Raw genomic sequence first — 13,994 nt, 5'->3', positions numbered from 1 at the left:
AGAGAACTTTGGCTAGGGTGAGGGGCGTCAATCTGCTGAAGAGCTTCATTGTCGAGAAGTGGTTGGGGTGCTCTTTTTTGGGTGATGGAAAGGCGTAGAAAGGGAGAAGTGTGAGTAGAGGAAGAGAAAACTATGACGTGGGTAAGGAATCGGGTTCGCCACATCAGGAGTGTGGTGTGCGACCCAAGAATCGGAGGCTGAGTAGAGTTTTGCTTGAAAGAAGAAGTAGAGCAATATTCCGTGTCGCACTTATCATCAGTCTTTTTAAATGGTATTTATAAATTTTTTTAACTATGTTTTCTTTCTAATTTTAGTATAATATGCTTAATAGATATTTTATCGAAGATGATTAGAAGATTTATAAATAATAATTGCTTTTAAAAAATATATTATATTTTATCTTAAATTATTAGTTATACTTGTTGATATAATATAAATTTATAAATAATTATTTTTTTAAAGAAAATAATACTATATTTTATCTTGAATTATTAATTATAAGACAAGAAAAACGTTTGTCTTGAAGGAAAGAAAGGTAAAAATCTCCGTCAAAGGACATTCTCTCTCTCCTTTCGTTCGTTGACGCGAAGCCTAATCTCTCTCTCTCTCTCTCTCTCTCTCTCTCTCTTTCTTGTCTCCAAAATCTGAATTCTGCAAGCGATGGACTTGAGAATTTAGTCGCTCTCGACGTTTGTTTGTTAACTTTGATTGGGTTCGGCCATGGCGGAGTCCTCCAAACAAGAGCTGGTCCAGCTTATGAAGCGCTTCGGGGCTTATCTCACCGTCAAGATTTCCAAATTCCTCCCTATCTCGCTCCAGAACCTGGTTCGTACATCCCACTCCTTTTGCTTCCACCCCCTGATATCGATTTGTGATACACTCATTCGAAGTTCCATGGCGGATCTGCTGCTCATTTCATGTCAAGAATCCGTCCTTCTTTTCCAAATGTTTCCCGTAACCTAATGGTTTTTATTACCTCATGCTATAGTTTTAGTTTTTCCCAATTAGGTTCTTGCTTGAATATTACTTCCTGGTTTAGATTCTCTAAGAAACATTGATTTACAAACGAACATTGATTGACAATTTTTGCTGTTTCTGATAAAGAAAATCTATATATTTTGGTGTCATAGATTGCCTGAAAAAAGATAGATTCTCACAGGATTTGATGGTTTTAATTAATCTTTCTGTCGTTTTAGCGAAAATATTAAGCTGTATCGCGCTTGAATTTGAGTTAGTGAGGCCTAGTGTTCATTACTTGAGGTTAGAATTGGATACAAAAATAATCTTTTTCTTTCTCCATATTTTATATTTGTTTGGAGACATTATATTTGTCCATATCAGTTAAAATCTTGACCTCCCTAGTACTACTTGAAAGTCAAGCTCTTTGTTGCAAGCCAAGCAGAACAGAAGATAGAGGGCAGTGTTAAGGCATTGCTGACATGATTAAGGGAGTAATCTTGTGCAAGTGGAACTACTTGATTTTTTTTTAACATTTTTAGTACTTTACCAAGCTTATTTGAATCGGTGGCTTGAGGATCATATTGTTCTCACATATCTGTGCACTTGGTACTTTTGAGTGGTAAGGAGTTTGGAATTATTTCATTGTTAGTAGGACTATGCAATGCCCTATCAGTAAGGTTGCTATTGCACCATTCAGTAAGCTAAACATGGCATCAAGTCCTTGGCATGTTTATTCTAGTAATTGTTCCCAAAATTAGGAGGGAATTGAAGCCTGATGGACCTATAGCCAAAGTTTGGTAAGCTTAATGAAACTCTATAAAAAGTATATCGGTTACTCGTGTCGTGTGCTATCAAAAGAAAGGAAGAGGTAATGAAAGAAAGAAATGATGTGTAGACATAAAAATAAGTTGTTTGATATAAAAATAAGTTTTTTGATAAATTGCATATCAAACAACTTATTTTGATTTCTAGACATCAAATAAAAATAACTTTCTACAGGCCTTCCTTCAATGTAACAATACATGGTTCAATCTATTGTTAGTTTTTATCTTGTGATTAGGGATTATCCCTTACACAGATTTCTATCTGGAATGATCTCATCACTTTAAACATGGTAACAGAATTCACGATCTGTTGGGGCCATTGCGGGGCTTGCTATTGCAATAGTCTTCACTTGGAGGCTTTTGAGATCACCTAATCAACCTCGAAGAAGGCAACCCAAACGGCAAGCCGGTACACCTAGCAGTTCTGGTGTTAATACGCGTTCGAATGCGAATCCACAACTTCCTGGAATTTCTTCATCCTTGGAGAATTCGAGAGCGCAAAATGTTGTTGATGAGTTCTTTCAGTCTGTAAAGGTTAGTGTTGAGTTATTTACACTACATTTAAATTATATATTGCTTTAGGTTGGCATGATTCATCTTAAGTTGCTAATTTCCCCTTTTTCAGCCAACTTTGGGGCAAATTGTAAGGCAGAAACTGAGTGAAGGAAGAAAGGTAATTGGCAGATGCTTTATGATAGTCTTGTTACCTAACCAAGATTATGTTGTTTTCTTATCACATATATGTTATTTACAGGAAGGCTTAAGGACGTAGTAATGGTTCTCAAACAGCCACAAAATTTAAACTAAAATCCATAATAATCAATCCTTTCCTTTTCTTTGTCAACGTGAAAATAAGTGATTTCTCTATTTTGGTGAAGAATTGTAAAAGTTCAATGGCCATGAAGGACAGAACTGCCGCCTGCCAATAGATTTACCAATCAACTATGCTGAGTGGAGGATTCTTTGATTTTCTTTGTATCAAGTGTTCTGAAGTAACTTAATATAATAACCTTGTTTGTTTTCGTAGATTAGATGAGATGAGATGAATTGAGATAAAAGTTGAAAGTTGAATAAAAATATTGTTAGAATATATTTTTTTAATATTATTTTTGTTTTGAGATTTGAAAAAGTTAAAATTATTTATTTTATTTTGCGTGGGAATTTGTAAAAGTTGTAATAATTAGATGAGATGAGATGAGATGACATGAGAATGATTAGATGAGATGAGATGAGATGTGAAATTTGTGAAATTTGCACATATAGGCTATATGTGAGAAGACTTGGGTTTAAACCCTTTAGTATTGTTTTTAAGCATATTATACTATTTTTGGGTATTAGCCATTATCAAATAGACCATTCCATCTTTATTCTCTCGAGTTTTTTTTAACAAAATGCTTGTGAAATGCCTGCCCCAAGAAATAGAGACCATGGAGGTCGTGAGCCATAGACCTCAATGCCCCTCCACAGTTGTGGAGATCCTTGTTTTGTTCAAAAATCTTTTCTTTGAGGGCATAATTGGAATTTTCTTAGCATTGTGTTAGAAAAATTGACAGAATACAGACATAATGATCAATTTGATAAAGTTAAAAGCTTAAGAAAATTTGGTAATGCTCCGAAGTACAAGGAGTGAATATTTTCCCTATTCAATATGAATAGAAAGCCTAATGGTTTTTTTGATAACATGGCAAAGCACAATGAGATATATATACACGTATAATGTATATTCCTTATCTAAGATACGGTATTGGAATTAAGGGGTAGAAGATAGCAAAGTAACACCAATAGATATTCCTTTTTCTTATGAGCAAACACCAGTAGATGTTCACACATTAAAAAGTTATTTCCTCAATACCATGCCCTGCTAAATTTAACACCTACTTTCAATAAAGCAAGTCTATAACTGAATCTTTTCTGGTTTAGGTTTGATAAACCAGATTATGGTGTTAAACTGATTTCAAGAGCAAGAGTGTGATCATCTGACTGTTGAAATAATATTTGCATTCGGAACTAGAGTGGTCGTGTGTATATATATAGTGAGCTGTGGATCGATGTACATTAAATGCAAGGTGTGCTTCAAGTCTCAACATACTATAATTCCCACCATTATTGCTGAGGAATTCTTGAATCTCTTGGTTTCATTTGTTTTATATCAGCTAAAGCTTCCATCTGAAATGTGACTACATTTGTAAATTTGGCTGCTACTGTTGTTCTGGATGTCTGAAGTTTTCTCTGCTGCCCACTACCATCATTTTATTTAGAAGACAACACCGGCTATGAGTTCAGCTTTTTCTGTGTTTTGAGTGATTGGAAGCCTCTTGTTCCACTCCCTGATTACCGTGCTTCTCAGCTCTCTACTGCTTGTTATGAAATTAATTTCCACCGAGTTTAACTGCATTAAATCCTGGTTTGATTTCCACTTTTAGTTTTGGTCTAGGTTTTAATGCGCTTGTACGAAATGTATTACCACTGGTAATTAGCTAGTATTCAGTACTTTATGAAAGAAATCACTTCATATAAATTATGGTTTGTTTTGCTTATTTGATTTAAGACTTTTCTCTGTCTGTAGGTAACCTGTCGTTTAGTTGGTGTGATCCTTGAGGAAAGTAGTCCAGAGGAGATCCAGGTGATGCAACTCTTTGTTTAGTGAACTCTGTTGTTGTAAACGCAGCCTGGAAAAGAACTGATGTTGTTTACTATTTTTATGGCAGAAACAAGCTACTGTAAGGTCCTCTGTGCTGGAAGTACTGTTGGAAATCACGAAATTTTGTGATCTTTATCTCATGGAAACAGTTTTGGATGATGAAAGTGAAGTGCGTACAGGCCTTTTTAATAATTTTTTTCTGTGACAATTAACCAATATTATTTTTTTTGAGTATGTGCTGTGTCATGTGATGTGCTTTATAATGCCAGTGGGAAAGTTTTCAAGCACTTAACTGCATGTGTTTGCTGTGCCCATACTCTAGTACTTTTCTGCATGTTTACCATGTTCAAAATTTGTTAACTATTTTTACAGTGCTGATACCGTAACACAGTATTAGCATTTTCTTAAATATGAGAATATTAAAAAGGAATTGAACTATTAGTATTTACTAATGGTTGAGGTTAAAATATATTTCGCCTGCTTCCCCTCTGCTTGGGCTTCTTGTGCTTGTAATATATTTATTTTACAAGGATTTTACAATGTTATGGTACCATATACTTTATCTGTAGAGTTTTAGTTCTATGGGAAACAAGGGGTTGGGGTCGGGTCTGGTGTATTTTGTGTTGTTTTTCCATGGGCTTTTTGGGTCGTTTTGGGCAAGGTGTTTTCTTGTATACATTCAGTGTATTTGGTTTCTCCTTTTGATATATATAATTTTTTACTTATCAAAAATATATATATATATATATATATATATACACTTTATCACCTGGGCTGACTTGTGGCCTGCAAAATTTGTACCATCTATAGAGACAAATTTGGATATGTTGGCATGTAAGAATCTAAGACAATAATTTGTTTATGCTTCGTACTTGGTTGCTAAAACTTCTATTTTAGTATCAGCATGGTTGGGGTTGTGTTATCCTAGTCGCTGCTAATTGTTAGTGGCTTGAAGTAAAATTCATTCTGCCGACTGCTCTATTGTAGAGTTTTCTTGCTTCTGTATTATAGTTTTACTTAAAACATTAAATCTTGTCATATATGTGATAAACTTTTGTCTACAGAAAAAGGTTCTTCTGGCTTTAGAAGATGCTGGGGTTTTCACATCTGGTGGTCTGGTCAAAGACAAGGTAAATAAATGTCATTTTTGAGCATTATGTGACCATAATCTATTCACAATCTTATTTTAATGTCGTGGAATTGTTGGATATGCATTTACTATCTGTGCATGTGTGTGGGCTTACATGTGTGACGCCAAATATAAACAATGTAGCCGTGTATCGATTACACTCGGTCTGTATACCATATGATAACAAGCATAGGCCTTCAGCCTTATGTCAAGTAGTGGGACACATCTTACAAAAAGAATAACAAACTGCACTCACTGGACATGTTTGAATGACCTTGGCTGAAATTGGAATCTGGGAAAATTATGAAGCTATAACTCAAACCTAATCTGGTATTAACATCAGGGCAAGTACCATTATTGACAAGAACACTGTGGCTAGCATGTGGCCGTGAGCAAGAGTGATAATAATTGGTGGGAAAACCCTAGGCATGCTCGCTGAGGGCTATTGCTGTTGAAAAAACAACATTGAGCATAATTATGGGCACAGAGAATGAAAACACACAAACACATACCGATTTGGCGTTGTAGTGAAGAAATGCATGGACACAATCCTCTCTGGAAAGATTAGACTCTGCAACATGATGTTGCCATTTGGCTTATCAGTTCTATTGGCTAGGATAACTTTCAAGTGATTAAAGGTGGCAATTCTTCTTACTGATTAGGTTTCACCATTTCAGTTACCTGTTTCTTCTTTTTCTTCTTCTTATTATTGTTGTTGTTTGATATTATATTTCATAGTTATTCAATTGTGAAATGCGTTGCAGGTTCTTTTCTGTAGTACAGAGATTGGTCGGTCATCTTTCGTACGGCAATTGGAACCAGATTGGCATATTGACTCAAATCCTGAAATCATTTCACAGTTAGCTGTATGTTATCGCCACAAATCATCATTTTATATGTATTTATCTGCAAATCATGTTTGTAATGTTTTGATATCAATATATAAAGCATCATAATGCATGCCTTCTTAATATTATACTTATATTGTTACAGAGATTCATCAAATATCAACTTCACATATCTCCTGCCAAACCCGAACGGACTGCCCCGAATGTATTCAGCGCCCCGTCCTTGGAACAGTTCTTTGGATGTGTCTAATTCTGGAAACCAGTAAAAAGGTGCAAATATAATTTGAACTTTTGTTAGGTTGTCTTTCTCCCTTCTAAATTTTCCCCGTACCTCAAGTTTCTGCTCGATACAGCAGAATGTTCTTTGGGTACTCATACGGTTGGTATTCAGACGAAAACTTTCTAGTCCTCCAATGTTCTTTAAAATTTGTGTAATAGATTTGGTCCACATTCGAACTTGGACATCGGAAATTTAATCAAATGGTTGCTGTTTGTATCGTATTCCAAAAATGTCGCCTTATTTCAATCAAATGGTACTTTCATCCTATTATAAGATGTCATGTAAATTAAAATTGATGTTTATATAAGTAATTTTAATTACATGACATGTAGGGATTAACACGTTATTCATACTTTGAGAGTGCCAAATAATTTTTCTATAGCTTAAAGAATAGTGTCATTTCTCTTGGGCTTGTTTGGATATAAAAACCATATCATCTCATCTCATCATTACAATTTTCTCAAATTTTTACATAAAATATAATAAACAATCTAACTTTTCAAATCTCAAAACAAAAATAATATTAAAAAATAATATTCTAATAATATCTTATTCATTTAATTTAAAATCATCTCATCTCATTATCCAAACGAGTCCTTAAAATCTCCTTAACAATAACACTTCAATTCTTGACTTTTTTTTTTTTTTTTTAATTTCCCATCTGCTTAATGAAATAAAGCTGAAACTCTGGCTCTTTAAGGGCCTCGAACATCTCTCTATGTGATCTAGTAAGTAGTACCTCGCTCGCCTTCGTAAGAATGTCAATGTTATTTTCTATCTTGATAATCTTGAAGACAACATCCATAACCTCTTTAATATCATGTTGATCAATGACTTGAACATCTTTTTGCCTTTTCCTAACTTGGACTCTAGAACTAAACCATTTCTTTCCTTTATCCTGGGTGTCAAGATCAGCAGAACTATCATCACTGTCATTTGCATCGTGATCGGATTCGTCATCCGAGTCATCTAAACGCTCTAACAACACATTGTTATCCTTGTCACACCTCACACCTGCATCAGTTGCGGAACCCATATCATCAAAAACCAGCCTCGAGGAAGGTGCCCAAGCCCTCTCATTGGTGTAGGTTATATTGTTAAACAATGTTTTCATCTTCGCAACATGAGCCAAACCTACATTCTAAACTTAGCTGCTTCTGGAATTTCCTGCATTCAGGGACATGGAGATATTAATAATAGATCTTTTATGAACAATATGAGAGAAAACATATAAGGTAAAAGCATATACCTGCATCTTTTTTGCCCACCAAGTCTGTAGCGTCAATTGTTTTTTTCACTGGATCCCATCCATGGCCAGTTTCATTTCCTAATCAATTTCATCCAAATATTCCAATCTTTTTTCAAATAGTAATGCTACATACAATCGTAGAGTGCGTAAGCGTCGTGCAGTCACTTTGAAAAAGAGTAGAATATACTATTAAAAAATTATTATTTTTTTTTTCATATAAATCCAGTATTTATTCATTTTTTTCAAAGTGATTGCACGACGTTTGCACACGCACGATTGCAACTATTATTTCTCTTTTTCAAATTATCCCATTTGTTCTTAAGTTGTTCATAGGAATATTGTCTGCCCATCTTTTCACTAAATTTGTTTATCACGTTTCTCCACCCTATCTTATTAAAATGTGTTCTTGGGCGGTTACCAGCCTGAATCTCGCTAATACATACGTCAAGATAATTCTCCAACATTTTATCTGTCCAAATTATTCTCATTGGCAGGAGTATTTGCAGCGGCAGCGGCAGCAGCAATGTTACTTTGGCTTTTCTTAGTCATCTTTGTTTCCTACACAATAGAAATGCTAAAAATTATGAAAGATATGTTTGTGACAGAATCGAAGTGGATACAGTAAAAAAAAAAAAAAAATCTCATGATTGGGAACAACCTATGCATTAAATAAACTAAGTAGAAGCTTGGTGACAAGAGATAACTCTCACAAATGGCATAGTCATCATTGCAATAACATGATCCATTCACACTTGATCATAGCCCATCTGAAGTAAAAAATGATTTGAAAGTCGAGCAATACTTGTAAATGAGAAATACAATCTGAACCAACTCTACTAAAAGAACAGTGATAGAGAACATGTGCACAGGCTACCTCTTCTACAATTACTAACAAAAGTTTTCCTATTAAGATCAACCATATTAACAATGCCAATGGTATTTTTTTCCACATACTAACAGGCATTGAAATCTGGCAAAGGAAAACCCGAAAACCCAACTAATATACAGGTGTAATTAGTAGAGTTTTCCTCTAAACTGGGTTGGAGGAAACTCATTTAAAAAATTGACATGTGTGCCTTGTCGAATACCACTAGCTACCAAAGACGTCAACCTTCAACAAGGAGCAGTGCACACCAAATCAAAAAATGCTGAAGAAAATGCGCCTACATGGCGACATGGCTCACGCATACAATGAAAAAAGAGTTATAGTGGAAACTCAAAATTTTCCTATATATAACTTCAGCAAATCTCTCATTCAGGCCATGATCTCACTAGAAAGCAGCCACCCTGATAATTGCTCTAAAAACAAGACATACCAGACAACTCCAGTCTCCCCCTTTAAGAGATAAGAAAAACAACCAGTCCTTATTTACTCCTAAACCAAAAGGATGTGGAAATTAAAAGTGCAATGAGTTAATCAACATGGCACATTTTTCTGCCGCGACAACATAGTCAGGGTTTTCCTTCACGTCATCTGTCTATACTGGGCAACGGGCCTCATTCCCCCCATGAAACCTGTATTCTGATGAAGGTGGGACTTGATTCCATACCATTACTTTAACAAGTTGTAGAGTTCACTAACATGTTTCCAGCTCCTTTGACAGTCTCCTCTTTTCCATATTACTGTATAAAGTTTATGAACACTTTAATCTTTCAGTTAAATCATAGATTACCAAAGTTCAATATCTCATCCATGACTCCACTTAGAGCAATATTCCATATAGGTAATTTTTAGTCAATTGAGAAGCCTTTTTTTTTAATTGGAATATCACTTTCAGAAAATTTATTTGCCCATTCCAGTCCGATCCTAGTTCATGTCGCTTTCCTACTCAATCAAAGAACTCTTCCCCAGTCCACTGCACAAACTAACTTCAACCCCTATTTTTCACATTGAATTACTATTTAAACCTGAAACAAACACATGACTACTTTGAACTCAGGTGAAATTGAGATTTTATTTCCAAATGAAATAAAAGTTTCACTTTAAGATTGCGTTTGGGTAATGAGATATTCTGTGAATAGTAGTAAAAAAGTAATGAAAAAATAATGATAGAATGTTAAATAATAGTAAATAGTAGTAAAAAATAGGTGAAGAATAATAATAAAATAATAAATAGTAGTGAGACATTTTCAGAATACCTGAGAATACTTTTCCAATTCCATGTTCCGTTTCACACATTGAGTCTGTTCAACAAGTACCACCTAAGAAGGCAGTTTAGTTAAAACTAAAACTAAAATAAAAATGTATAATTAGAAATTTTAAAGAAACATATTGGGTTTTTCCTTGAATATTACTATTCAAAAATCTCACTAGAAGTACTAAAGAGGGTATTCAAAAAATAGGGAATAGTTTTCGATTAATTCCTTAATCGTTTTCAGCAAATTAAAATATTTTGAGAAACACTACTTTGCCCACCCATTGTGACCGCTCCATTTGACCGCTTGGCAAAAATTCTTTTTTTTTTTTTTTACTTAGTGATTAAGAAAGTAATTTTAAGTGTATTGATATTTTTTTTATTTTTTAAAAATATTTAAATGTATTAAAAAAATGTGTAAAAAAAAAAAGAAAAAAAAATTACACTGGACAGTACGCCAGCGGTCAACATGGGGCGGCATAGTAGCCGCACCCAAATATTTTTATAAAGCACCAACACATACTTCATGTAGCCTTGTGTTTGATGCGCTGAAGTGAGAATATCAAATAGATTTCAGCATTCTATTTACCATATCCATGATTATTCAACGTGCCTTCCACAACTAGAACAGAACAATCTAAAAAAAATACCCAGAAAGCAAGTTCACACGTTAAAATCAAATTCTCGCTCACAAAGAAAGAACAAACAAGCAAATAAATAAATATACAGATTTCTCTTTTATAAAGAACGTAGAAAGCGAAAAAAGCATTACGTAAATGCAGCAATGTGCTCTCCAAAAAATTTTGCAGCTTAACAACGAAATTCCACCGTTGGTATTAAAAGAAAGAGAACATAAAACAAAAAAAAAAAAAAAAAAAAAAAACGTATTGCTCCCAAATCGTCAAAGAATCGGGTTTCTGCGAACACCAAAAAGTAGAACGAAAATGGATGAAAATGCTTGAAGTGAAACGTACCGAATCTACGGATTGGAAATGTGGATTGGCAGAGAGATTACACGGTGTGAAATTAATAATCTTTATACATTGCCCGACTGTAATTATGTGAAATAAGATATGTTTCTATCCGATTAGAGATGAGAGCACTCCAATGGCTTATGTAAAACACCTATTTTGTAAAATTTAAAGAAAACAGTCTAAAAGGGGCATCCAATGAATCATCTATTTCATCTGTAATTTACAATTAACTACAGTGTTACCGTTACATCTAGCGGTAACTTTTCACTCCCATTTGTTTATTTCGCACGTTTTCCATTCCTCACATTTGCCTTCTACTCGTCTTCCATCGATCACCAGATAGCTGCTTCAAATCTCTACATTTCCAGTTCAAGCATCCTTCCTCACAGTTGCCTTTGTCTTCCATCTATCCCCGTTGCAACTCCTATTCCGAGTGGGTTTTAGGTATGGCTCCTTCCTCCAAAATCATCTTCGCCATGACCTTACCAAACATTTGAATCCGTTACTCTCCCGACCACTTTCCTCTTCCTTGCTAAATTTATCCAAACCTAAGTTAAATTTGGTGGAGACCCACGAACTGCAACTATTATAAGCTCAATCCATAAGGGGAGTTTAACACCCAGCTCTATATCCTACTCCAAGCTCCTCGCACAATGCACTGCTTCCAAGTCTATAAGTTCAAGCCTGGAAATCCATGCCCATGTAGTTAGATTTGGATTATCTAAGGACCGGAATGTTAGAAACCATCTGGTAATTCTGTGTTCAAAGTGTCGGTGTTTTGGGTATGCCTGGAAACTGGTTGAGGAAAGTACTGAACCGGATTTGGTTTCTTGGTCTGCTTTGAGATTTGGATATGCACAAAATGGGCTTGGTAAAGAAGCTATAGATTGGCCTTTCATGAGATGCATTTGTTGGGTGTCAAGTGCAACGAGTTTACGTTTCCAAGTGTTCTCAAGGCGTGCTTGCTAACAAAGGATTTCGGGCTAGGGAAGCAGGTTCATGGGATTGTGGTAGTAGTGGGGTTTGAATTTGATATGTTTGTTGCAAATACTTTGATTTAAAATATTTTGATTTTTTGAATTAATTTATATTTTGTTTTAAAATAGAACATAATTATATGACATTGTGTATGAGAGATATTGCAAGTATCAAAAGTTATTAGGATATCATTGGTAGTTAGAGAAAATATTTGAAATGAATAAAAAAGATAAAAAGTATAATATTTAAAGGATATGAAAAAAAAAAAAAGATAAGCTGATGTATGGTATATTGTAAAAGTCAGTATGTAAAATAGAAAAATTAGATTTTTGTGATGTATTTTAAAGGATAAGATGGAGAATCCATTGGGAGTGCTCTGAGAATTGAGTATCCGTAATCCGAAACTACCTCTTTTTTTTTTTTTTTTTTTTTTTTTTAGTTCGCAATTTGCACTGAAACCAACTTCTTCTATTTGCATGTTTCGGGGGCAAGCCTTCAAATTTGAGCTCTTATATTAGAACTGCTCAGAAACAGTTGGGTGGGAAACTCATTTTCACACCGGTCAATAGGATTTCAACATATATGAGATGTATTTGTCTTACAATGGATCACATCTTATTGAATCAACTTTATTCATTTCCCTCTTCTCTCCCCTCCTTGACTCTCCTCTCCCCTTTCGATTATCTCCTCTCCCCAATTCTCCTATCTCCTTTCAATTCTCTACTCTTCCTCTCCCCTCCCGATTCTCTTCTTTCTCTCCTCTCCCATTTTCCCTTTCTCTCTTCTCTCCCCCGCACACTATGCTCTTTTTTCTCTCCCCCGCACCCTATGCTCTTTTTTCTCTCCATCGAGCGCTTTGGAACGAACCAACCGAAACCCAGTGGATTTTAGCCATTAAGACACAGACATTAAAATATATACACTCGTTTCTTATTTGAATAGCATTTTCCATCCATATATAATGGGTGTGTGCTTGTTTCTTATTTGAATAGCATTTTGGGTATAGGAAGGCATTGGTTTTTTATGTGGGAAGACCTCCTGGAATGGATATTTGAGCCCTCACAATTTTAGCTAAGAGATGAAGTCAAGAAGAGATTCAGATTTCTAAGAAGGAGATGACTCAGACTCCTAATAAGAGATAGACTTAAACTTCTAAAAGGAAAAGGCTTCACAAGGTAAATTGAACTTTATTATTCCAAGGAAATAACCTCTATAAATAGCCTACAAGAGGTAACAAAAACTCAACTTGATTCACTTTTTCTTTACATACATTTACTCTCATATTGCTATACTGATTTTGATATCGGAGACTCCACAAAACAACCAATGCCACCCCTTCATTTGTTGCAGGTGATCCGTGTGATTGGTGGTGTGAAACACGTCCTTAATAATGGCGCTATCTCTTGGATCTTTACAGACTTCAACGTGATTTTCACATGCCAACTACTACGCGATCACATGCAAACTGTGATTTCTTAATGCCGGAAATGAGAGTAGGGGAATTTTGTGGCTCACAAGATCATCTCCAAAAACCATATAAGATCTCTTCAACTTTGTTATTTCCTATTTTTTATTCTCCTAACGCTGCAGTGAATGGTAAACAAAAAACAAAAAAAAAAAAGAAAAAAGAAAAAGAGAAAGAACATGGGAAGCATATTGCACGTGCAGCATGCACTGGGCATGTTAAGAACATGGGAAGCATATTGCACGTGCAGCATGCACTGGGCACGTACAACATGCATTACGCATGCACCATGCATAGGGCGCGTAGGGGATGCACGATGTGCACCCAATTCCATCACCAGGTGGAACCTGTGCACACCATTGACCGGCCGATAATACACCGTGTTGTGACGGCGTCGGAGATACAATGACGGCGGATACTTCCGTCGGTAACTCACGGGGTTAGAGGGCTGTGTGCTCAACAATAAGAGGCCGCCAGCTGCCGGAGGCCCACTCATTGGCGTCTGTGAATT

At 35.3% G+C, this 13,994-nt stretch overlaps 1 protein-coding gene across 2 annotated transcripts; it reads left to right on the top strand.

Annotated features, from left to right (window-relative positions):
* The first annotated feature begins 526 nt into the window (after positions 1-526).
* LOC121253281 (peroxisome biogenesis protein 22-like) lies at positions 527-6,903 on the top strand. Of its 2 annotated transcripts, none has more exons than XM_041153289.1 (8): positions 527-825; positions 2,082-2,318; positions 2,410-2,457; positions 4,351-4,407; positions 4,493-4,504; positions 5,490-5,555; positions 6,319-6,420; positions 6,548-6,903. In XM_041153289.1, the coding sequence occupies exons 1-8, from the start codon at positions 721-723 to the stop codon at positions 6,650-6,652; spliced, it is 732 nt and encodes a 243-aa protein (XP_041009223.1). In that variant the 5' UTR covers positions 527-720; the 3' UTR covers positions 6,653-6,903. The 2 variants fall into 2 exon arrangements, with proteins under 2 accessions (XP_041009223.1, XP_041009221.1); XM_041153287.1 differs by having other exon boundaries at positions 528-825; positions 4,493-4,594.
* Positions 6,904-13,994: the final 7,091 nt, after the last annotated feature.

This window comes from Juglans microcarpa x Juglans regia, chromosome 2S, assembly GCF_004785595.1.
Source record: "Juglans microcarpa x Juglans regia isolate MS1-56 chromosome 2S, Jm3101_v1.0, whole genome shotgun sequence".
In the NCBI taxonomy this organism is placed as follows: domain Eukaryota; kingdom Viridiplantae; phylum Streptophyta; class Magnoliopsida; order Fagales; family Juglandaceae; genus Juglans; species Juglans microcarpa x Juglans regia.
This window is presented reverse-complemented; position numbering and strand designations above follow the sequence as displayed.

Coding starts and splice junctions, on each gene's coding strand:
- LOC121253281 (XM_041153287.1), top strand. CDS start 721: ATGGCGGAGTCCTCCAAACAAGAGCTGGTCCAGCTTATGAAGCGCTTC. Junction 2,319..2,409: donor AGTTCTTTCAGTCTGTAAAG/GTTAGTGTTGAG, acceptor CCCCTTTTTCAG/CCAACTTTGGGGCAAATTGT. Junction 2,458..4,350: donor AACTGAGTGAAGGAAGAAAG/GTAATTGGCAGA, acceptor CTCTGTCTGTAG/GTAACCTGTCGTTTAGTTGG.